The sequence below is a fragment of the Gouania willdenowi genome, chromosome 10, assembly GCF_900634775.1.
Source record: "Gouania willdenowi chromosome 10, fGouWil2.1, whole genome shotgun sequence".
In the NCBI taxonomy this organism is placed as follows: Eukaryota; Metazoa; Chordata; class Actinopteri; order Blenniiformes; family Gobiesocidae; genus Gouania; species Gouania willdenowi.
The window spans coordinates 20,558,289-20,581,542 of record NC_041053.1 but is presented as its reverse complement, the minus strand read 5'-3'; the positions used below and the strand labels follow the sequence as shown (position 1 = coordinate 20,581,542).

The following is a 23,254-nucleotide window of genomic DNA, read 5'->3' as shown; positions in this document are numbered from 1 at the left end:
CAAAGGCAGAAAAACCTTCTGAAAGCGTACAGCCAACATAACTCTGAAGGCAGTGGTTTTGATTTTATTGTGTTTTTTTTTTTTTAACTTTATATCCTGAAGTCACATCTTTCTGACGGTGGAGGGGAACTCAGAGTGAAGGTGGCTGACAGTGGAGGTCTGCAGCTGGACTGTCTTAACACAGGACAACCTGATGCAGGCCTAAACTGATGATCTCTGATTTAGACCAATGTAATGGCAAAAACGAACCACTAGGTGGTAGTAGTAACACTTGCACAGAAATGTGATCGGAGGGCCACATTATGAACATTCAGTAATAATGACCAATCAATTAATACAGGACAGAACAAAAGTTGTGTGTTTTGTTTATTTTTATGTTTTTCTTGTCATGTTTATGTCGTTGGAGTCTTTTCTGTTTTTGTTGGTTTGTATATTTTTGAAGTCCTTTTGCATATAATGCCGTTTTGTGTTTGTTGTTGCTTAGTGTGTTTTGAGTAATTTTGTGTTTTGTTTTTTTTTGTCTCTTGTTATTTTGAAGTCTGTTGTATTGTTTATTTTTCTCCCATTCTGCATATTTGATATATTTTGGTTTTTTGTGTGCTTTTTCAACATCAAAATAAATAACTATTGTACCTAGAAACAGCCTGGGCACTAGCATAGACCACTGGACCCATGTTGAGTTTGCTCGCTGCTTTCAAATAGATCCCAAGATCTCTACTAGTTATTAATTAGTTCACTAACCAATATTTACTGTGGAAAATTAAGATTCAAAGATCAAGATTCAAGAAACATCTGTTTTCGTGCAATCTGTGAAAAATAATAATAAACTGCAGCTATGTAAATTAATAAAGACCAAACTTTTTTTTTTAAAAGTAACACAGATATGTTTTAATATTCAAAAATAAAACAAGGTCTACAAAATATTTACAGTTATACTTATAGAAGGTAAACAAAAACATAAAATAAACATACTGCCCAACTCTAAAACATTTGCCAAAATCTGTTATGTTAACTTACTGAAATAATTAATTTACAAAACTCTAACTACACTTCAAACATAAACTATACAATGAACTATTAAGAAAATGTTTACTACATACATCACATTTGAAAGTCTTTTCTTATGTGTGGACTCTATTGTGGACCTTCAGTTCAGACTTGTGTTTAAAACATTTCCTTACTCAAACATCACAATTTGAATGGTTCCTCTTCTTTGTGCATTCTCACATGTGACTGCAAGTTATCCTTACGAGCAAAACATTTATTACAAACATCACATTTAAATGGTTTCTCTCCTGTGTGGATTCTCGTGTGTTTAGTAAGGTGAGATTTTTGATTAACACATTTACTAGTACAAACATCATATTTAAAAGGTTTTTCACCTGTGTGGATTCTCAAGTGTTGCTTAAGGTTGACCTTACGTTTAAAACATTTACTACAAACATCACATTTAAATGGTTTCTCTTTTTTGTGAATTCTAATATGTGACAGCAGGTTATCTTTACGAGCACAAAATTTATTACAAACATCACATTTAAATGGTTTCTCTCCTGTGTGGATTACCATGTGTGACTGCAGGTGATGCTTTAGAATAAAACATTTATTACAAACATCACATTTAAATGGTTTCTCTCCTGTGTGGATTTTCAAGTGTCGCTTAAGGTCAGACTTTTGAATAAAACATTTACTACAAATATTACATTTAACTGGTTTCTCTCTTGCGTGGATTTTCAGTTTTGAAGCTGCACTGAGTGATGATTTCTTACCCCCCACACATTCAGATGTTATTTTTACCTGAACCTTCGTTTTTGAAAAAATCTGTTGAAATGAACTAATCTGTGTTTTGGAAGATTTACATTCGATTTCAGCTTTTGTTCCTGAGTCAGACATCTTTGTCTTTTTCCTGGTGGAGTCAGAGTCAGCTTCAGCTACAGTTTCAGACTCTGACAGAGGTTTCTGCCAACAATCTTCATCATCCTCGTTACTATCTACAGTCAGAGACGAGTCTGTGTCCGTTCCATCAGGACCTTGTAGTACTGAACTGTTTGGATCTGGGTTCTGGGCTGCTTCTGGTCCTTTGCTGTTAATTCCCACACTTTGTCTAGTCATTAATTCATTTAAACTGCAGGTTGAAGGTTCCTCCTTCATGTTCATTTCTGTTAGTTGTCTCCAGTGTAGCTGGGAGGTCTGAGGCTTCTCCTCTTCATCTTCACTTTTAACAGGACAAGCAGCACTGTTTGTCTCCTGCTGCACACAAAGCTGTTTCTCCTCCTGACCTTCACTGAGCGTCTCTGGTTCCTCCTTAATGTGGAGACGCTCTGGGAGCAGCTGCTCCACATTCTTCCTCTCAATGAAAACACAGTCAGTGACTGACGGCTGCTTGAGCTTTAATCTGTGCAGATGAACTTTGGGCATAAAGGCAGCCAGCACAAGTTTTTCCTCCATTGTCAGCTCATCTCCATCACCTCTAACAGTCAGTGTGTTGAACACTTCCAGTGCATCCTCACCGATGGTGTGGAGTAAAATGTCAATCTTTCCTTGTTCATCTTTCTCCCCTGAGGCCGCTATAAACCGCCGAAAGCTTTGTTCCCAGTTGTACCAGTTGTCAGCAGGGTTAGCGGTGGGAGAGAATGGTGACGGTACTTTGAACTGCTCCATTTCCTCCACTTTTTCTGCTCTCTTTACTTTTTATCCTGTAGCGTCTCGGCGGAGCTAGCTCCTCTGCTAGCTCGGTTAGCATTCTGCTCCAGCCTCTCTTTGTGTCTGAAACTCCGTCTTCTCACACCGTGTTGTGCTCTCTGACCTTCCAGTAAAGCTTTAAGGCGCTATTATAGTGTGGCCTGACTCCGTCTGTAGGCTGGAGATGAATAACATTCACTGTTAGACTAACAGAGACACTTTGAATGCTTTAACTCAGCGGTTCTTCTTCTTCATCTTTTTGATGTTGTTGTTTTACGGCGGTTTACATCTAGTTTAATGGAGCATTACCGCCACCTTCTGCTCCGGAGTGAGGCTCACACAGCAAGAGCTACGCCATAGACATTATATACGTAGACGCCGCATCGACCGTGGAGGGACACGTCAACAGCGCCGCCATCTTGGACCGGTGCAGGTGGAAGCAGCGGTGCATGGACATTATCCGACAGAAATATGTATTTTTCAACCTCTAAGTAGAATTATTCGTTGACTTATAAACTGATGCTTGGATATATTTAAAATGCTGGTTTTACCACTCAACACTTAAACTATTCTCCACATCCTTTAATATTTCAGTTCTTTGGCTACAATAATTAATGATGATGATATAATAGTAATAGTGATAGTAATAGTAATAATAATAATGGTTATAATAATAATAAAATAAAATAATATAATATGAATCCAGTAACTATAATACAATAATAAAACCAATAATATTAATAATAAATATTAAATAATGATAAAAATAATATTACAATGAGAATACCACTAACTTTATATAAACTGAACTCTATTCTTACACACAAGTAACGAACCATTGCGTATTATTTTAGCTGTTTTAACTTCTCCTATAGCTTTATTTATAAACTTTGTCAATGCCACTGGGCTACAAGCAGTGAAACTACCCTCGTGCTTCAGCTTGAAAACCAATTTAAGCTCTTCACCCTGGCCTTCCTTTCTGGTTCATCTGACGTAGTCAACACTTCAAACTCTTTTTTCGTTTCTTTCTGCTTCTACTCTGATCCGCAATCTTGGGTTAATTTTCTGCGACACGAACTGCATGCTATACTCTCTCACTTCACTGAATCACTTCCTTGTGGTCTGCCATGTCCTCTCGGCGACATCAACAAAACCCCCATCACACGAGGCGTAAAGTGTACGGATATGTTCTAGTACTCAAGTAGAAGTACTGTTACTTGATTGAAATTGTAGCTCAATTAAATAGTATTCAAAGTAAAAGCTTTCCCCGGTTCTCTTGCTGAGAGTAAACATCTCATGTATGAAGCAATTCTACCACAATTGGAACTTAATTTATTTTCCACAAAGGCATCTGTATAAAATAAAAGCTTTGTCAAAATGTACAAGTGTTTTCTTAATAAAATAACACCAATGAAATCAACTAAAAAAAAAATAACATATATACAGTATATATATATATAAATGAATTAAATGTATAAACAAACAATACAAAATATATAAGAAATAACTAATACATGCTCTGAGAAAATGACAGTTATTGAATGCTGTTTTGGCGCGGTGCATTATGTTTAATCTAATTGGTCTGCTATGATGTGATGCATTTGATTGTCGTCATGGTCATTTCATTTTTCTGTAGTTTCACAATCTCCGTTGACCATTTTAAAACTAAAAATAATTTACTCAGTAATGGTTGCGTGTACAAATGTAACAAATTCCTTCATTAAAAACTTACTTAAGTACAATTAAAATGACTGATTTATAAATACTCAAAAAAGTACACATACCGAAAAAAGCAACTCAATTACAGTAATGTGAGTACTTGTAATTAGTTACTTTCACCTCTGGTCAACACTGACATTTAGAACATGATGGACAAGTATATTTTATTTTGATTTAAAAACAATGGAAACCAGTTCTTATGAAATAAAAAAAATGAAAAAGTTAAATACTATAGAGTTAAGGAAAATAATACCCCACAATGAGGAAACATCCATCCAAATCATGTAAACAAAAAGAGGAAAAATCGACAACAATCCTGCAGAAAATTTACTTTTAGCAAGTAACATACATTGTGCCCATACAGAAACACCACTATAAATAAATGCAAACAAACTGTAAACTGCATACAGAACAATTAAAAACATTGACAATTCAAGTCTGTTCAGTGCCACCATAATCCACTAAATACAGATCAGACTCGTCCAAACAGTAACATTAATTTATCCCTGCTGTAGAATGCCTTAAATACTCAAAGCATCAGACATTATTTGTTTAGCATAGCTCACGTCCCAAGTAGTAAAACTAGACCATCATCAAGGCAATGCTAAGTACTTCAGAATGACACAAATTACATGTTACACACAGAACCACCCATGAGGTATATAGTCAGTATGATGACAGCAGATGGAGAGAAGTTTTGTTCTCTGGTTACACCTGAATTACTATTTCCTTTGGTTCTGTATGTTTTTGTTTTTTTAAAACCACAGTTCAAGTCTTGTTGAATGTCCCACAATAAATCCCTAAAAAAATATAATACATCACAATGCAAGCATACATGTGTTTTAAGAAGCTGAGAATATTTTACAACTTTGTAAACATGGAAAAGTTCCCCTGTAATAAAATACAGAGGGCACCACATGTTTGCACCCAAACAATAATAATGGATTATATACCTGAAGAAATAGACCACTGATGGATTACTTTTTTCTTCCAAAGTTGGCAATGTTCAAATGTTACCATCATATTTTGGTTTACTAGAAGGTTAAAACAGTTCAGAGTAGTGATACACGATATATATTTTTTTAAACCTGATTTGGCCAATAACCGTCAAAAACACCTAATTCCAGAGATGATCTAGTTACTTTAATATTCACATTTATTTTTCATACTCTTTCATGTTGGCCTGCTGGTAAATGTATAGACATAAGACAAAGCTGAAAATGATGTAACATCAGTAATATGTTATACATCTACAAATAAGATAAAGTAGTGCTGGTAAATATATCATGATTGAAGAGTTACTGAGTTTTCCATTTTGGTGATATAGAAAATGAGAATATCACCAATATCAAGACTTATTTTAACTTGTATGAAGTGATTTGTACTGTGTGGTTGTATAAATAAAAACTAGTATTTAATATGATTCATAGAGAACAGTCAAAGTGTCCTTGACAATTTTTCCATATTTAGGAGATATTTTGTAGCTTATTTTGTGTTAAAATACTCATTTCAGAAGTGGCTGCTTTTGTCACTTTTCAGAACATGAAAAGTACAGTTAGATGGATTGCAGAGTGCATCATGAGCCACACTACAGAACTCACTCACACGTGCTGTCCCTTAGTGGAAAAAAAGCCAAAAGTGTTACATATTGTGCAGCTGTTTAATAAATGTACCTGTGTGGCATTTTTCATCAACAAATTTAACCCAGAATTGTTTTTCTGGTCTGACTTCATTGAGTTAAAAATATTGAGATTAATATTTTATATCCCTATTTTGAGAAAAAATATTGAGATAGGAAGCCGATATATCAGCAGACCAGCCATTATCTAACACTTATTTTTGAGTGATATCGGTTGATGTCGATAACCGACCGATAATATCGTGCATCACTAGTCCAGAGTATGTTTTCTGTATTACCACCCATGTGCTTTTCTTGCTACATCAAATGATGAAGGCCTAAACCTCTGGCACCTGTATATCAGATATACAGTAGTTCAGATCAGAGTTGGGGTCAATTAAATTGTAGTCGTGTAATTGATAATTAATTACAATTATAAAAATCAGTTGCTGATGTAATCGTAATTAAATTGTATCTGAGTTCAGATAATTGACTTTCTATATGTAATTGTCATGGAAGTTCTATAAAAGCTGTATCATAATTAATACAAAACTGGGGAACCATGTTACAGTTCTACACATATGTAGTTAAATAATAAAATATGTTTCATATCAAGCATTCCCACATTTTACAATCTAAAACAAGTGTAAATCTGGGGATTTACTGACAAAAAAAGGGCTCAGACGCCCACGTCTTAAATATCAACACCTATATTTTCATTGATTAGAAAGCCTAACAACCTAACCAATAGATAAGAAATAAATTAGATGATTAATATTTGTTTTTTTATGTATTTTACAGCTGATTTAGGACCCATCATCATAAGAGATGCCAACAGAAAGCTAATATAAGGGAGGGTTAACTTTTATTAGGTTATTTATTTCAGGTTTAGTAATTGTGATTAAATGAACTTGAACTTTAGTAATTGAGAACAATTGTAATTGACTTTCTGAGGATAAAAAAAATAATTGTAATTGGACAAAATACTTATCACTAATTGTAACTGAATTTCAATTGAACATGGGTAATTGAAAACGTAATTGTAACTGAAAAAAGTAATTGACCCCAACCCTGGTTCAGATAATAGATTGTAAGATGTAAATCACTCATGCATTATATTTCTAATAAAGCAAAGTGACCAGTCTGGTTCGTTCAGCCTGATCGCTTCTCTTGTATGTCATAGATTGTGGTGGTGATTCCCCACGTGATGCATGACCTCAGGATAAGCAGGTAACCTCCTCGGTACAGCTGAGCTACACTCCCATGGCGAGACTTCCACAGCTGTTTCCAACAGGCCGTGAAGCCCTTCACATCGTCTCCCACCTGAGCCTGCATGTTTACCACCAGCACAGACAGTGGGAATAGAGCCAAGCCGATAGCCATAGAGGTCAGAGTCCCTGAGATGAAGGAGGAGATCATTGGAGGAAGCCCCTCTGTGGACACCGCCCCACACACAGGCCCCTTCAGGCCAAAGTAGAGGGAACTGCCCAGGGCGTTACGGGCTGTGATGGGAATGAAGGCTCTGTAGAAGCCTGAGGCCACCCTCTGTTCTTTCAGCTTTGTGAGGACACTCTTCAGGTTGGGAAGTTGTTGATCATTCCGACCATTCTGCAGCACATTTTGGACACGCTCAAAGGGGGTTGAAACCACAGCTTCCACCATTCCTGCATAAAAGCCAGCCAAAGCATGCAGCAGGGCCGGAGTAGACAGGACGTGGTGTAGGGACAGGGAGAGGTTTTGGTAGAGGGTGTCCTCCAGGCCGAAGAGCAGAGTGCCAGTCAGAGTCTTCATCAGCAATGGAGGGGCCACGCCTCTGTAGAGCTTCACAGGCCCCTCCTTGAGGAGCTGCTTCACTGCTGGGTTAACTGGAGTGTTGTGGAGTTGTTGGCGGAAAACAGTCTTATATACTGGGAAGACGATAACGGTGGTGAGGGTTGATAGCAGGCTGGACGTTCCTCCATGCAAGTACCTCTGAAACCGACCCTTTGGGTCTCCATGGCCGTCTTGGGCTGGGCTCAATGTCATCCTTGAGCTTAGAACAAAATAAAATAAAAAAATAAATCAGAAAATAGAGCTGAACATCAATGGTAAAACAAAGCTCACAAAGAGGAACAGTTCAGGAAATACCCTAAACGAAAACAGTATTTTTGAACTATATGAACAATATATGTAATAAAGTAATTGACTTACCCACTGAACGGTCCACAGGGAGCCAATATACTCAGATTGAGGAACACCTTTATTAGATCATGGTGCTAATAATCACTACACGCTCGTCTTGCTCTGATGTTAAACTGAAACAATGCACCGGGTGTTGATAATAAGATGATGAGCGCATTGAGCCGGTGTCTGCTAATGACCCGCCCTTAAGGACAATAACCATTGGTTGAGAGCGGCAAGGTCACGTGTTTGGTTATTGGATAGTTCATCCATCAATCAAAGTCTGAGCTTTTTCCTGTAAGGGCGTGTTCAACGCGAGAAATTAAAGTATTTTATTTTATTTTAGCTTATATTCAGGGCTTTAAATTAACACCTGCCAACCCACCAAATGCGGGTAAAAATTAACTTTGGCGGGTAACATTGTAGCGTTACTAGCCATTTTGGCTGGTGAAAAATGAAAACACTACTGTTGCGACCGTTTGAATCGGCAGGCTGCGGAAAGTCATTGTTGCCAGGTTGGGCTCTTTTCCTCCAAGAAATTTTTTGCGTTTTTGTTTGTGTTTAGACTTTAAAGCGTAATGTGTATCTGGCAACACTGCTAGTTTCACTAATCCTTCATTTCCCATGAACACTATGTCGTGACGTCATTTAACTACTGGCTCGTGATTGTGGTTATCGGAGAAGACAAACTTAATGGCACAAAACAAACAACAGGAGCTAAAATGAAGTTTCAAAATTAGCTGGAAAAACAAACAAACATGGAGATATTTATTGGGTGTTGAAAAAGCTGAACTGCATAAAAGGAAGGCTGCTGCCGACACAGGAAAAATGTAGATGAAATGATTTGAAAAGAAAAAGAAATTGAATGTCGGCTCGTGAGTGGCTGGTATTCGACCATTGGTTCACCTTTTAAATGTGTACTATACAGTTTTTGGGGAGTGGGATTTGTTTACATTAAGCATGCATGCTAGTAAAACATTTTTTCTGTACAGTACATGTAATTCTTAGTACTGATTAGTGATTACTTCTGTCCAATTTTCATTTGAGTTCAGTTTGTATATTAAGTTATACTTAATAAAAGGTTCACTTCTTCGACACACCCACATCCATATTGCACCTTTTGCAACATTGTTTTTTTAAATTAAATGTTTATATTTTTATCATTTCAATGTATTTTTGCAATCAACTAAAATAAAAAAACTATTTAAAGAATCATGAACGCTTACATTTATTCTGTGGCTCTCATAATGTAGGTTATTTTTGCTGGGAAGAAATTTGGCAGGTGGAAAATGTGGTTGGCTGGTAACTGTAAGAATCTACTGGCCATGCTGGCTGGTGATCTAAAAAATTCATTTAAAGCCCTGCTTATATTATATTATATTATATTATATTATATGGAATGCTTTTTTGAGTTCCTGTTCCACTAACTGTGCCAAAAGATATTACATCCTAAATGTTTACAAATTGATGAAAGGAATAAGATAATCAGCAAATACTTAGTTTATTCAGTTTTACCCAAAGTGAAAGAAACTCAGATTCAAGATTATTAATGATGTTTTGTGTACAAAATAATTAATGAGACAGAGATTTAATTTGGCTGTTGGTTATTGTGTATTTTGAGAAGTTGGACCTGAGGATTTCGATCATATCTTTTATTTTTTATGTGACATTGTGCAGAGTTTTTTGGCATGATGTTCAGAATTGGTTTAACTAAATATGTTCAATGTATTTGATGTGAAATTTGGCTTGTTTGTTGATAAGATGGTTGATTTTTGTGTGAATGATATAGTTTTGTTAGGTAATTATCAGATTTATAAATGTAGTTTCTTTAAATCTAAGCCTATCATCACCCACTGGAGGAACAAGCTTAAACTTTGTGCCATTTTTTGATTGTAAAAACATTATTTAGCCTTCTGGTTATTTTTTTGTTTTGTCTTTAAACTTTGACTATAATCTGTATTAATGTGAAAAAGGTGCTTTTTTTTATTTGTATCTGGACTGGTTCAATAATTTATTTAATTTTAAATTTGCTTATATTCAAAACCTTTTAAGAGCAAGAGCCTTATATATGTTTTAGAGTATTTAGTAGCATTTATCCAATATTAGTTTAGGAATGCATATATGTTTGGTTCTTTGGTTACTATTCTGTAGTGTCTCCCATATTACTGTTTAATTTTTATTTATTTTTTTCATTTATTTTACATTAAACTAGGACGATTTTTAATTTCATTACTCTATAAAGGGTTTCGTATTGAAAAAAGGCTTCCGGACAAAATAATAAAAAAATAATAATTTAAGACTAAAACTTAGATTGCTCGAAAATTCATCTGTTCTTTGTCATTTTTAATTCATTCCACAGGTAGAAAACACTAACTATTATAAAGTTGTGGCGTCATTTTCCCCCGTAAGCAATACACAAGTTGTTCCGCTAGATGGCAGCAAGCGAAACTAACAATAAAGCAGCAGTGAAGAAGAATCCTTTGAAATTAACACACCCAGCATCACAAGCAAGGTTATACAGTTATGTATTTCTTTACTAAAACTAACTGAGATTACATGTTAGGACATATTTGTGTAGGGAACTTTTAAATACTGATAAATATTTTAACACTGAAACTACTTATTTGGACCAATGTGTGTATCAAATTATTTTTATTCAATTTTAACTGTTGGGACACCTAAATTACATGTTTTCAGTTAAAGATTTTTTAGTTTTTTGGCACAAATAAAGTAAAATAAGGTATTTCCATCGTCGTAAATGTATTGTGCAATATTAATCTCGCCTTAAGTACAAATAACATACTCAATAAATGTTAATATTTGAATGAATGATGTTGGCTACCTGTTTATAGCACAGAACTTTTTAAAGACGCCCATTTCAGAATGTGTTTACTCAAACTTGAAAAAACACCACAAATTACAATACGCTTAAGATTTCACACATCTTTATTTCTCATTTGGACTGCACCCTCAAATAATCATTGCATCCAATCTACTGAAAAAACACAGAAGTTTGGATTCTGCACATGGATAACGGATCTTTTCTCGAGGATTAAAATCAAGACAAATCTCAGGTGGATATTTCTTAAAGACGCTCCAACCTGCAGAGACTGCACACTAAAACCTGCACAGGTTGTTTATCACAGAACAATCTTTACTGTAGACTCTCAAAGGGTAAATCTCACTCCGCAAACCTCACTCACCGAGGGCACCTCAAGAGTTGAAAAAACATGACCTTCTTGTAACAGCCAAGCACATTAGGGTGATGGTTTTTCACCCACCCAAAAAAAAAAGGATAGCGAAAAGATAAAGAGTGGAGATAAAACAGCTTCATTTCAGACTGTTGAGGCACTCTTGGTTGAGTGGAGCTTCAGTGGCACTGTAAACTATTCAAAACACATTCACTTCATCAGTTAGTCTCTCAAAGAGCAGACGATACAAGAGCAACATGGAATCCTACACTTCATTCTTTGTAACAAAAATCAATGTAACAGCTTTATTGAACAATCTTTTCTTGAACGCAGAAACTTCAAACAGGCTTTATGAACGTAAGTTCAAGGCCCTACTGGGTGGGTACAAAGGTCAAGAAAACCTAAATGTTTTGAAAGACGATGCGAACAATAAATACACCAGTTTAACTTGCAATTGCTTTGGTGCACAAAGAATCATTACTTCAAAAACCAACAAAACTAGACAAGAGGTGAAAACAGCATCAGTAACAGACCAGAGTTCACTTAGTTTTTTTTTTCAAAACAGGTTATTTGCTATGAGTTGTAGTTGAGATCGTAGCATCTCCCTGTTCTTTTATTTGGTGTTAATAGCTTGATATTGAAAGCAGACACCAGATGTTACAAGGGGACATGGCTGAACAGGTATGACACAGACTCGCCGTTGTGAGTTCTACGAATGGCTTCTGCAAGGATCATGGAGATGTCGATAACCTGGAGAGGAACATAAGAGGTTACCGTTAACATACAGTGAACTGACCAACTTCTAAATACTACTGTAGATCTGTGCATCAAACCTAAGAGGAGCAAATGGAATCTATAAGGGCCTAAATTAGAACTAAAACAAAGCCTTCAGTTAAAAACCCTGTTTTAAAACTATATTGGTCCGATATCAGCCAGAAAATGAATATCAGATTTTATCAGACTACATCTAAAATCTCTGATACATATTATATTTATTCAATTGTAGAATACTGTAGATATCATGTTGAAGGTCAACATTTATTTAACAAATTGGTTAATAATAAATGGGTCAGTTTTTCTCATACCTACTGTTGCTGACTATTGTTCTTTGTTTGAGTAACATCACTTGATCAAGTCTTTTCTAACATTCCACACTATAAATTAATAACAGTATGTATGATTCGTGCTGATATCGCATCGTATCAATATCGGCCAATACGCAAGGTTGCAATATCGGCATCGTACCGGAAGTGAAAAAGTTCTATCGGGATATCCCTAAAATTCACCTGATTTGCTTTTAAGTGTTTTGAATGATTAAATTTTGAAGTATTATATTTGGACAGCTGTGTCTTTTATTGAGTTGAAATCACTGGAAATGTCATTGTACGCAAAAATGATGGTAAAAATTAAGCTCAAGCGAGAGAGAACAAAGTAAAGCCACGCCCATGCTACGTCTAAAGTGTGACTTTGCGCAGTTTCTCTTTCAGCTTGGAAGACGGTAGATAATGGCTAAAAAGAAAAAGCAGTTGGATTAAAAGAGCTGTTTTAAGCCAATAAGTGAAGCTAATTTTGAGGTTCAGAAGTCCAAAGTGGTTTCTGTGGAAATCAATCAGGAGAGCGGCGACACAGCAGCGCAGCAGGAGCAACAGACATGACACAGGAGGAGAACAATCTAGGGGACATGAGGAGGACTCGGGGACAGAGAGAAGAGAAGGACACAACGATTAAAGTTCTACGGCGGACATTGACTCTAGGCTTATGAAAGACAAGGCAGGCCTCGAATGTTAAATATGTTAAAAAGTTGCGAGGATACAAAGTTCTCCATGGCCATTTTGACAAATAAAAGATAAGCATGCATTTTATTTTCATTTTATGCTGATTCATTAGAGGAATAATGGTGTAAAAGTATGTAAATAAATGTAAAACACACAAATGCAAATATTTGTGTGTTTTTAAAGTATAGTGACCTTTGTGATGAGTGACTAAATTAGAAGTGATTATGCGCTGCCTTGGTGCTGAAACATGTCAGATTTGACAGCCGTCAGAGTGAGAGACGACGCGCTCTGTACCGGGCAATTGTCCGTGCTTCTTTAACGCTGATTCATCGTTTTTTCATTAAACATTTTGGTAAATTGGTTGTTTGCGTTTACATGATATTATTGGCCAATTTAGTTAGCAAAAGGCGCTTTAAAAATTTTTTTCTGTGACATATTTGTCTCTATTACAGCCAGAACAACACCTGGTACCTGATGATTTACAAATTAAGCACTGCTGGTACCACTTACTGACACATTTTTAAACTACAGTCCATCTTTGCTTTGCTCATAATCTAAACTTTTCATACGTCTCCACTGTTGTTGGCATAAATCGTCTTCTGACCTGAATTTTAGAACAATGCTTCATCTTCTCCTCCTGAGGGATGGTATTGGTGACAACCACGGCCTCAAAACAGGCATTGTTGATGCGAGAGATGGCTGGGCCGGAGAATATACCGTGGGTGAGGATGGCATACACCCTAGTGGCTCCTGCAGATATTAGTCTGAAAGAGGTTCATTGAATGAGTTTTAAATTCCATGTGACTGAACATACAATACAGACATTTAGGCAGAAATAAACAGTAATAGACTCACTTGTCCGCTGCATGGCAGATGGTACCACACGTGTCTGCCATGTCGTCCACGAGGATAGCAACTCGATCTGTCACATCTCCAACCAGAACCATACGATCCACCTCATTTGCTTTTTTCCTCTCTTTGTGAATAAGGGCAAAGTCCACATTCAGTCTGTCCGCTATTGATGTAACCCTACACAGACACAGGTCGATGTACAAGCTCTATTAATTTAAACATGGCAGATACAGTTACATTACATCATGATAATGTTAAAGCAAGATAAACGCCATTAAAGTATGGCAAGAATCACAACTAATAATAATGAATTATTATATATAATCAAATTCAAAAGTCAAAACTACTTCTGACAGGGATTTCTTTCAAAACTAAATAACTATTCCGACCTGTTTGACCATGAAATGCATTTTTTATTGAAATTAAAGCAATTCATTAAAACAATTTTCAGTGAATTAGGTATAAAAATGATTCCTAAATCAGGCTTTACATTAGTTGATCTATTCTGAATGATGAGGAGGAGCTGTGCTGTGAGTATCCAGAGCAAAATGGGCAATGCCAAACATTCATGTCTGAGAGAAGATTTTATAAGAAAAGTTAATGGGTTACAATTTTATTTCGAAAACATTTGCAAACCCCTGACCTATGTCTGCGGATCCCCTGGGGTCTCTGCACCCCAGTTTGCGAAGCTTTGATCTATGACAGAGTCCTTGATTACCTTTTGGCTCCTCCAGCATCAGGGGAGACGATGATGCAGTTCTTCCATTCCAAGATGTTTTCTTTGATCCATTTCAGCACAGCCGGCTCAGCATACAAGTTATCGACTGGAATATCAAAAAAACCCTGCAAAAAACAAAAGCAGTACACGCTAGTATCAATAGATTGAACTGTTGTGTCAACATCAAAGCAGTTAAAATGTTATGCTGCAAACACTTCCACACCCTCCTCAAATGGTTTTAGTATGATCCAGAGCAGTGGTTACCAACTTTGGGTGTGAATAAAGTTTATTAGTAAGGCACCTTATGAATATAATTTATATTAACTAGTAGTGCCCGTCGGAAATATGTATTCATATAGTGGGAGGAGCTTAAGTAGAGTACATTATGGCCAAATGAGTGTGTTTGACAGTTGGATGTACAAAGAGGAGTACATAATCTGTACTCCGTAGTGTTATACAGGGGTATATTTGCGGATGCAAAGTAAAATAGCGTGTGCAAATTCCCTGGTTTAGTTCTATGGGACATGTGCATGATGAATGTGTTTGTTGTTTACTCATTTTCATGTTTTTTTGTTAGGTGTACTTTTCTGTAATGTATGTTTTTTGGAGTCATTATCAGGGCTCTACATTAACTTTTCCAGTAGTGGCACTGGTGCGACCAACTGTTTCAGTGTAAAAAAAATGAAGAAAAAAAAAAAAAATCTGTAAAACAGCGAGGGACTACTGTATTGTTTTTTGTTGCCATTGTAGTGTGATTCTGGAGTCATTTTGTGTTATTTTTGTATAAATATTTAGTTTTGCGTATTTTTGAATCATAATATTTTTGTTGCCGTTTGGTGTGTGTGTGACTCGCTACTCTGTGGCTCACACGCGCTTTAGCCGCGCATTAGTAACTCACATCAGGCCCAATCAGTGAGACTTGAGAGCTTTGCTAGTATATCAGTGTATATCAGAAGCCCCTCCCTGGTCTAAACTATCTTCCTCTCTCTCACTCGTGTGTTTGCAGTCCGTGTCTGCTTGGCTGTGTGCCCAGCAATTGGCTCTGGCCACACACACGTGACTCTAGCTTGGGTGAGGAGCTGTGCTGTGAAATGGATAGATGGTGCGCTCGCGCCCCCTCACACACTGAGGTCAAAAGCTGAACAGGTTTCACTTCTGGGTGAAAATGAATGTGCCGTCCAGTCAAAAAAGAATTAAAATGAATGTTTTGCAACTTCAAATTACTCCAAAATAACAGATGCACACACTCGGGGTATTTGGAAGCCATTGATAAAGTTTCAGGTCGAACACATACCGCGTCGGGAAATATTCGCTCCACAAACACACACAGACTTTCTTTGCTTTTATAGCTAGAAGTAGCTATGAAACACATGAATAAGAGAAAATGGAGGAAAAAAAAAAATACTAATACGATTGATGGGGGTAGAATTAATTCAGTCCTTTTATTCTTATAGTAGATGTGATTGAGTGGTGGGGGGGTAAAAGTAAACAGATTAACACCACTTTTTCAAACTAGATTTTAACTAATTATTCATTTTAGGATTGTTATTTTTCATGTTTTTTATTATCTTTTGTTGTTTTTAGTTTCAGGATTGTTATCAGTTATGTTGTTTTTATAGTTTCAGAATTTGTGTTCCTTTTTTAAGTTGTTTTCAAAGTTACCTCTGCCAAGCGCAGAGCGGTAAAGTTATGTTTTACCCTCCGTTTATCTGTCTGTCAATCTGTTAAGGTGCTTTCACACGGAACGCGACTGAACGCGATTACATTAAAATCAATGTGAATTACGCAATCTCAAGTTATCTCCCCTAAAGCGACGTGACATGTGTAATTTGAGTTGATCATTTAAACCGTAAAAACGGAGCAAGAAGGAAAAGAAGTGATCAATGCTCTCTTTCTCTCTACCCTGTCACCGGCTACACACGCACACAGGGTGATCGTGTCACCCATATCACAATGGGGATGGAAATGAGCTGCTTGGCAGAGGTCTGCGCTCTCCGAGTGCTTTTATAGTTTATGTTTTAGGATTACGATCCCTTGTGATGTCTCCTTACCTAGAGCCTCTGTACCCAGCCATGTGCCACTGTCCTTATTTTAACTCGTGTGTCTGTGTGTAGTGGATGGGTTTTTTGCACGGGACGGGTGTATTTTGAACTATGTAAAAGCACTTTGAGCAGCATCAATTTGTATGAAAATCGCTTTTTAGAAATATTGATTGATTGAAGACAATGATTCTCAACAATAGAATAATGATTAAAAATAAATAAGTAGTGGTGCAACGGATCATAGTCGTATTGATTCCTCTCCACGGTTCAGGATGCTCGTGTTCCATAAATTGGCTGATTAAAAAAAAGGTTGCATGTTCACGTGAAGGCCGCCCATTTCAGCGACCTCCCCCTGTGTGTCAGCAACAGGGGCCCAGATGAAGGCTGCGCAACAATCGCAGCATTTAAGAATCCCTTTGCTGCAGAGTTCAACATTAGGCTACACAATATTGTGCACTGACCATCATCCCTAGTGGGATAAGTGACCTGGTACAGCCAATGGACATCTCGGTGAACCGAACATTCAAAGACAAGCTCCGGACGTTGTGGGTGAAAGCACTAAAAGTTTTACTAACACAGGATGGATGCAAAAATCAGTGCAGGTCAGATGTACCACAGCATGACAAAGTGCATTTAAAGTCCTATGGTGAAAATTCCGATTTTTTTCATATCAATATATATTGCAGAGTTTAAAAAAAAAACCCAAGCTAAAGCTAAATCTATTGGGGCATTTACTGTTGCAGACATGAGGCCAACTCTTTATGAGCAGGAAAAAATAAATAAATATCTGTTCCGCTCAACACAGATGGGTGGACTTCCAGGGCAAAGGAAAGCTATGCAACAATGACTGCTCACTACATCACAGCTAAGTGGGTGATGAGGAGCCTGGTGCTGCAGAGACGCCCCCTCTGGGAGTCACACAGACACAAACCTGGCACGCGTACTGACGGCAGCAGTGGCTGAGTGGAAGATAGAGATTGAACACTAAAATCCCAGTCAAAACAGATAATGCTAAAAAACAAATAAATGCAGTGAATGGCGCAGGACTGGAACCACCGATAGGGTGCTTTGCACATGTGATACTTTTAGCATCGCATAAAAGAATTACTGTGAATAAGAGACTTGGAGGAATCAGCAAAGTTGTTCCCTACTTCCACGCAAGCAAAACAGCTGCTCATGTGCTTAGTACACTTTCATTAGTTTGCATATGATTTAAATGGCCATATTGGATATCGAGTTGGATGTTTTTATCTAATGGGCAAAAGTGTTTTCTAAAATAAACTGAAGAACAAGTTATATTTGTCTTTTCCTTTTCAGATCAGATCTGTGACTCAAAACCATGATACTATCCAAACTGTGATCAGTCTCACCTCTTTCAATAAGGATTAAATATGAACAATTAAACAACGATTAAATATAACGAGCAAATGTAATAGAAATATAGGCATAATCAGCCATCTACAAACTACATGAATTCCAGCAAGTTCATTATGTCTTTTCTTTAAATAATATGTTATGGATTAATTTATTTTTTTAGAAGATTTGATCTCCTGCCATGTTTCGACTGTCAACTATCAGTCTTCCTCAGAGGCAATCGCTATGTTGTATCCCCACAAATTCCTTTATAAGAAAAGCATCAAAGCATGTACTGATCACTTTCATGTGTACTGATGAGTTCTCAGGTTGGCGATGCCCAGAAAAAAATTGTAATTAATCATTATGGATTTAAAAAAACAAGTACATAAAAAATATGTAATTAATATTACTCTATTTAAGTTAATGTAATTGTGATAAAACAAAAGTTAAATAGCATCCTATTGATTGAAAGTGATTGCTGCTCACTTGTATCTGTGAGGCGTGCAGGTCCATCGTGATGATGTGATCAGCGCCCGACACGGACAGCATGTTGGCAACTAACTTTGCAGAGATTGGAGCTCGGCTCTGAAATAAAAATAGATACAGTTAACGACATGGAAAAAAAATACAGTGGCAGACGGTGGTAATTATAGCATTCAATCCTGAGCTCAGTGATTCAGTAAAACTCCTACACTAATACAGAACATTTGACAAAATTCACATTAATTGTTAACAGATTTGTTTTGACAACAATTATGTTTTATGAGAAAAAGTCAAACTAATACTATATGACAAATGTGAGCAACCTTTACCACAATGGGGCCAAAATAGGATTGTCTGATCCGAGGGCCACATTATCAACATTCATGTTAGCATTTGGAACAATGACCGATCTGATCATTAATATAGAGAAGAAAAGTTGGTTTGTGTTGTCATTTCATGTGTTTTTGGTCAATTGTTGTTTTGTGGTCATTTTGTGTTTTTCTCTCATTTTCTACTTTCTGTTGTCTTAAGTGTTTTTTACTGTTGCTTTGTGTGTTTTGTTTATTTTGCATCTTTTCCTCTCATTAAGTTTTTTTTTGGTTGTTTTGTGTGTTTGTGGAGCCATTTTGTGCATTTACTCAAAATTAGAGCCATTGGCCAAATCTGCTGTATGATATACAGTCTGCTATTATGCAATACATGCAGCATCACTGAAATGATAACAAAATTAAACATGCAGGAGAGAAAAAAAGTTAAAAAAAAAAAAAAAAAAAAAGTCACGGTTGGTGAAAATGGCTGCAAGCGTCTCTTCAACAGGCTGGATGGTAAATGGCATGACTGAAGGAAGTAAACTGATATCCCTCACCCCCACCTTGTCCTTCTTGTCTTGCCGGGCGTAGGGGAAGCAGGGGATGACAGCAGTGACTCTGGAGGCCGAGGCAATCTTGCAGGCATTGATCATTATCAGCAGCTCCATCAAATTGTCATTGATCTCCCCACAACCACTCTGCACAATGTAGACATCTTCCCCACGAACGCTCTCTCCGATCTCAACACTGCAGGTGAAAACATGACAACGCAAACATCACTTAGAGCTCACAGTGTCAGGCTGGAGATAAATGATAAAAGTAAACAGTCTGATGTGTGATAATGGGTTAAAGCAGGACAGGAGGGGAACTGTAGAGCAGGGGTTCTCAACCTTGGGGTTGAGAGACAGGAAGGGGTTGCCAGATGTCTTTTTGAAAATATTTTAGCAACTACACCAAACTTGCCATATTTGAACCTATTTTCATAACTTTATTTGCTCTTTTTAATGAGTTTTTGCTAAATTACTCCCATTTCTGACACTTCTCCATCAAATTTCAATGCCTTTTCCACCACTTTCCCACTTTATATGATGACCCATTATTGTCACTTGACCTCTTTTCACCATATTTCATTCCTTTTTTTGCCAATTTAACCACATTCACAATTTGTCATGCTCATTAAATCTGTGTCCCCTTTGTTCTTTGGTTATTCCCTTTTAAAACCAAATCAAAATAACAAATAAACAGTGCAGTTATTTTGTTTTACTGATTTAAACCAAAACAGAAATACAGAAAAACCAGAGAAGCTGCGTTTCTCTTTCTCTCTTTAAAAAAAAAAAAAAAAAAAACATTTTAAACTTGTTCCATTTGTGAGATATTTAGATGATTATAAGGAAATTAGAGCAAGAAGTCCACTGCACCTGCAGCTTTCCCTCTACAGGTCCTGGACAAGGTCTACTCACATAATAGGACTGTTTAGGATTTATTTCAGCAGTTTTCTGGTCCTGCTCCTGTTTTCATTCAGTGTGTGGATGTATTAGCTCGTAAAAAGCTGCGTGCTCACGTTTATGTTTTGTGGTATCAACTGTGAGGCTGGTGTGAGGAACAATAGATGTTAGAACGTCTACCATTTCACACTTTTGCAAAAACACTTACAGCTTTTTTGAGGGCACTAAAAATGTTTATTTTGCACGTTATGAACACCGCTAACAGCAGCCGCCAACACACAGAAGTTGATCACAAGAAACGAGGAGCACTAGTAGATTTATTACACCACCTCTGGTTCCACATATCATGTGCATGTTTTATGTAACATCCATTTTTTGGTTTTGATTTATTTATGTATTAATAACGTTTCAATTCACCAGTAATCTGACATGTGTCGCTTCTTTTTCGTCCAGGAGCAAAAGTCCGCCCAGTCACCAGTTAATCTAGATACTATTTAGACCGTAACACTGTTCAGAAAAGTGGAGATATTCACAGATTCTGACTTCCAGCATCAATAACTATTCAACGAAACATCATCGACACACATATTAAGCCTCTGCCATCGGTGTGAGGTGGAAAACACGATAGATAATTTTTATCAAACGCAGCAGAGTAAAAGTTTGTCTGTGTGTCCCCTCTGGGTGGTGAGATGAACACATGAAGCTCTCGTCCTAGATTCCCCGTAAATATCCAATATTACACAAACAGAACCACATTTAATTTTAAAACAGAAAAACGCTGCTTGTTTGGTTTTTTTGTATTTCTGTTTTAATTTGGTTTTGAAACGGAATAACTAAAGAACAAAAGCTACACAGATTCCATTATATGCCAGTTTAAACTAACTGTTCCTACTTTTAAGACAATTTTGACACTTTGAACCACTTCTGTCCATTTTTGGCTACTCTAATTTACAACTTTTAACCAATTTTAGTGGTTTTTAAAATCCCATTTCACCACCTTTTCCACCATTTTTGGTCAATTTCAACCCATTTTATTTCTGAAAACAAAACAAGGATTTACATCTTTAAGATGACTGTATACTATGACAAATAATAACGAACTTTCTGGATAATAGTGGATGTTATTCAGATAAATAAGTGAATACGTTTATCACAGACTGATAGAACAATGGACCATCATTTGCCTACTTTATGGATGGACCCCCACAAAGCTCTCCTCTTTATTCCCCCTTATAGATGGCTTTGTCTCCACGTGTATGGCACCTTTATTCTGGGTGTCGTGGGCTGAAAAGGCTGAGAACCACTGCTGTAGAGGGACGAAGCAGCTACTGTACAACGTGTGGGCTCAGAGAGTTTTGGGGCTTTCTAGGGCCATGTGTGGACTACAAGTCCCATCAACACTGCGCAGTGACACCACGTTTCCCAGAAACACATGAATGCACTCACACTGGTCTGCGGTGGTAACACGAACATAAGCACTTACCATGTTTCTTGGTTGCTGAATTTCTTCGTCACAACCTTCCCCAGTTCGAGACCCAGGCGGTCAGCTATCTTCTGAGACAGGTCCGGGTGTGAGCTACCGCTAAATATTTTGATATTCGGCATTTTGCGGCGGTCCAGGATTCAGTTCAGTCGGAGCGAAGAGTGTCTCTGGAGTCTAGATGAAGAGGAGAGTCCGGGTCAGCGGCTACTAAAGGGTGAACAGCTTAGAGCTACCACACAGAGCTTCTCCGTACTTCCTACCTATCCACCATTATGTCCCACAGCGTGCTGCTCTGCCCCGGGCCGCGCGCACGCTTTCACTAACGTCCTGCTGCCGTGACGTCATTCCGCCCATGCCAGCGAGGTTGCCAGATTTAAGCTGGCTGACCGTAACCGCCAAATTTACGATGTTGTTACTGCAAACGTTACTTAACCTTGCCTGGTTTGTTGTTGTTGCTTATTTTGTCTACAAAATGGACTTTTACCCTTTTTTCATATATATATATATATATATATATATATATATATATATATATATATATATATATATATATATATATATATATATATTTAACTTCTAGTGCAGTGCCCGTAGGAAGTAGCCTATGTATTGCTATAGAAAAGTGGGAGGTTTAATATTTAGCACTATAATATACATAGCGAGAAAGTACTATATATATATATATATATATATATATATATATATATATATATATATATATATATATCTATATATATATATGTGTGTGTGTGTGTGTATAACCGGGCGCATATGCTTGTGTATATCAATATATGTCATAATCCTGTACATAACCTCGACTTTTACAACATTTATAACTTAATTGTAAATTGCGAGCGGCCCAGGGCCAGTGCGCAGCGGACAGTGTCAACTTGTAGCTCGCTAATTGACTAAATGAAATGTAATATAGGATATATATATATATATATATATAGTCAAAGCCTTATTATTTATTATTATTATTATTATTATTATTATTATTATTATTATTATTATTATTATTACTCACCTTAGTTACAAAAATTGCTGACTGAGGACACCTGCTGGTAAATATTTACGGGGTGTTTTAGGATATTTGACCACTTTAGTTGTTTCTATGTAGCATTCTATCCTGTGTTACCATGACTACCTGTCAACATTGAGCTGTTCTGCAAAGCTGCATTTAAGAAAATTCTATGAAATCATTTATGAACGGTATCATTGCAGTTCAAACAAATCTGACGTTCCACACCTTTGAACCAAGTAGCAGCCATGTTGAAAGTCTCAGGTCAATCTGAGCTGGATTTGCAGATATTTGAGACACAGACAGACAGAAATTCCTTGCTTTATAGATAGATAGATAGATAGATAGAATTATTACATGTTTTACCAGTGGAATATCAGTTTAAAGCAGTGGGCGCGCACTCT

At 36.9% G+C, this 23,254-nt stretch overlaps 2 protein-coding genes across 4 annotated transcripts; both read right to left on the bottom strand.

The window, feature by feature from the left end:
• Positions 1 to 6,112: 6,112 nt before the first annotated feature.
• On the bottom strand, positions 6,113 to 8,346 carry LOC114471386 (solute carrier family 25 member 53-like). The gene is made up of 2 exons (XM_028460158.1): positions 8,207 to 8,346; positions 6,113 to 8,048 (listed from the first exon to the last, which is right to left on the bottom strand). The coding sequence occupies exon 2, from the start codon at positions 8,039 to 8,041 to the stop codon at positions 7,169 to 7,171; it is 873 nt and encodes a 290-aa protein (XP_028315959.1). The 5' UTR covers positions 8,042 to 8,048; positions 8,207 to 8,346; the 3' UTR covers positions 6,113 to 7,168.
• Positions 8,347 to 11,978: 3,632 nt separating this feature from the next.
• prps1b (phosphoribosyl pyrophosphate synthetase 1B) lies at positions 11,979 to 22,207 on the bottom strand. 3 transcript variants are annotated; one of them, XM_028460352.1, is made up of 8 exons: positions 22,090 to 22,207; positions 21,830 to 22,003; positions 19,459 to 19,648; positions 18,597 to 18,695; positions 14,713 to 14,837; positions 13,998 to 14,171; positions 13,747 to 13,906; positions 11,979 to 12,117 (listed from the first exon to the last, which is right to left on the bottom strand). In XM_028460352.1, the coding sequence occupies exons 2-8, from the start codon at positions 21,949 to 21,951 to the stop codon at positions 12,025 to 12,027; spliced, it is 963 nt and encodes a 320-aa protein (XP_028316153.1). In that variant the 5' UTR covers positions 21,952 to 22,003; positions 22,090 to 22,207; the 3' UTR covers positions 11,979 to 12,024. The 3 variants fall into 3 exon arrangements, with proteins under 3 accessions (XP_028316153.1, XP_028316152.1, XP_028316154.1); XM_028460351.1 differs by having other exon boundaries at positions 21,830 to 22,167; XM_028460353.1 differs by having other exon boundaries at positions 19,465 to 19,648; positions 21,830 to 22,166.
• Positions 22,208 to 23,254: the final 1,047 nt, after the last annotated feature.

Excerpts from the sequence above, each read along its gene's own strand:
- LOC114471386 (XM_028460158.1), bottom strand. The coding sequence starts at position 8,041 with ATGACATTGAGCCCAGCCCAAGACGGCCATGGAGACCCAAAGGGTCGG.
- prps1b (XM_028460352.1), bottom strand. The coding sequence starts at position 21,951 with ATGCCGAATATCAAAATATTTAGCGGTAGCTCACACCCGGACCTGTCT. Across the intron at positions 14,172-14,712 it reads GATGCTGGAGGAGCCAAAAG|GGTTACATCAATAGCGGACA; the intron begins GTAATCAAGGAC and ends GTGTCTGTGTAG. Across the intron at positions 12,118-13,746 it reads AGCATTGTTCTAAAATTCAG|GTTATCGACATCTCCATGAT; the intron begins GTCAGAAGACGA and ends GTTCCTCTCCAG.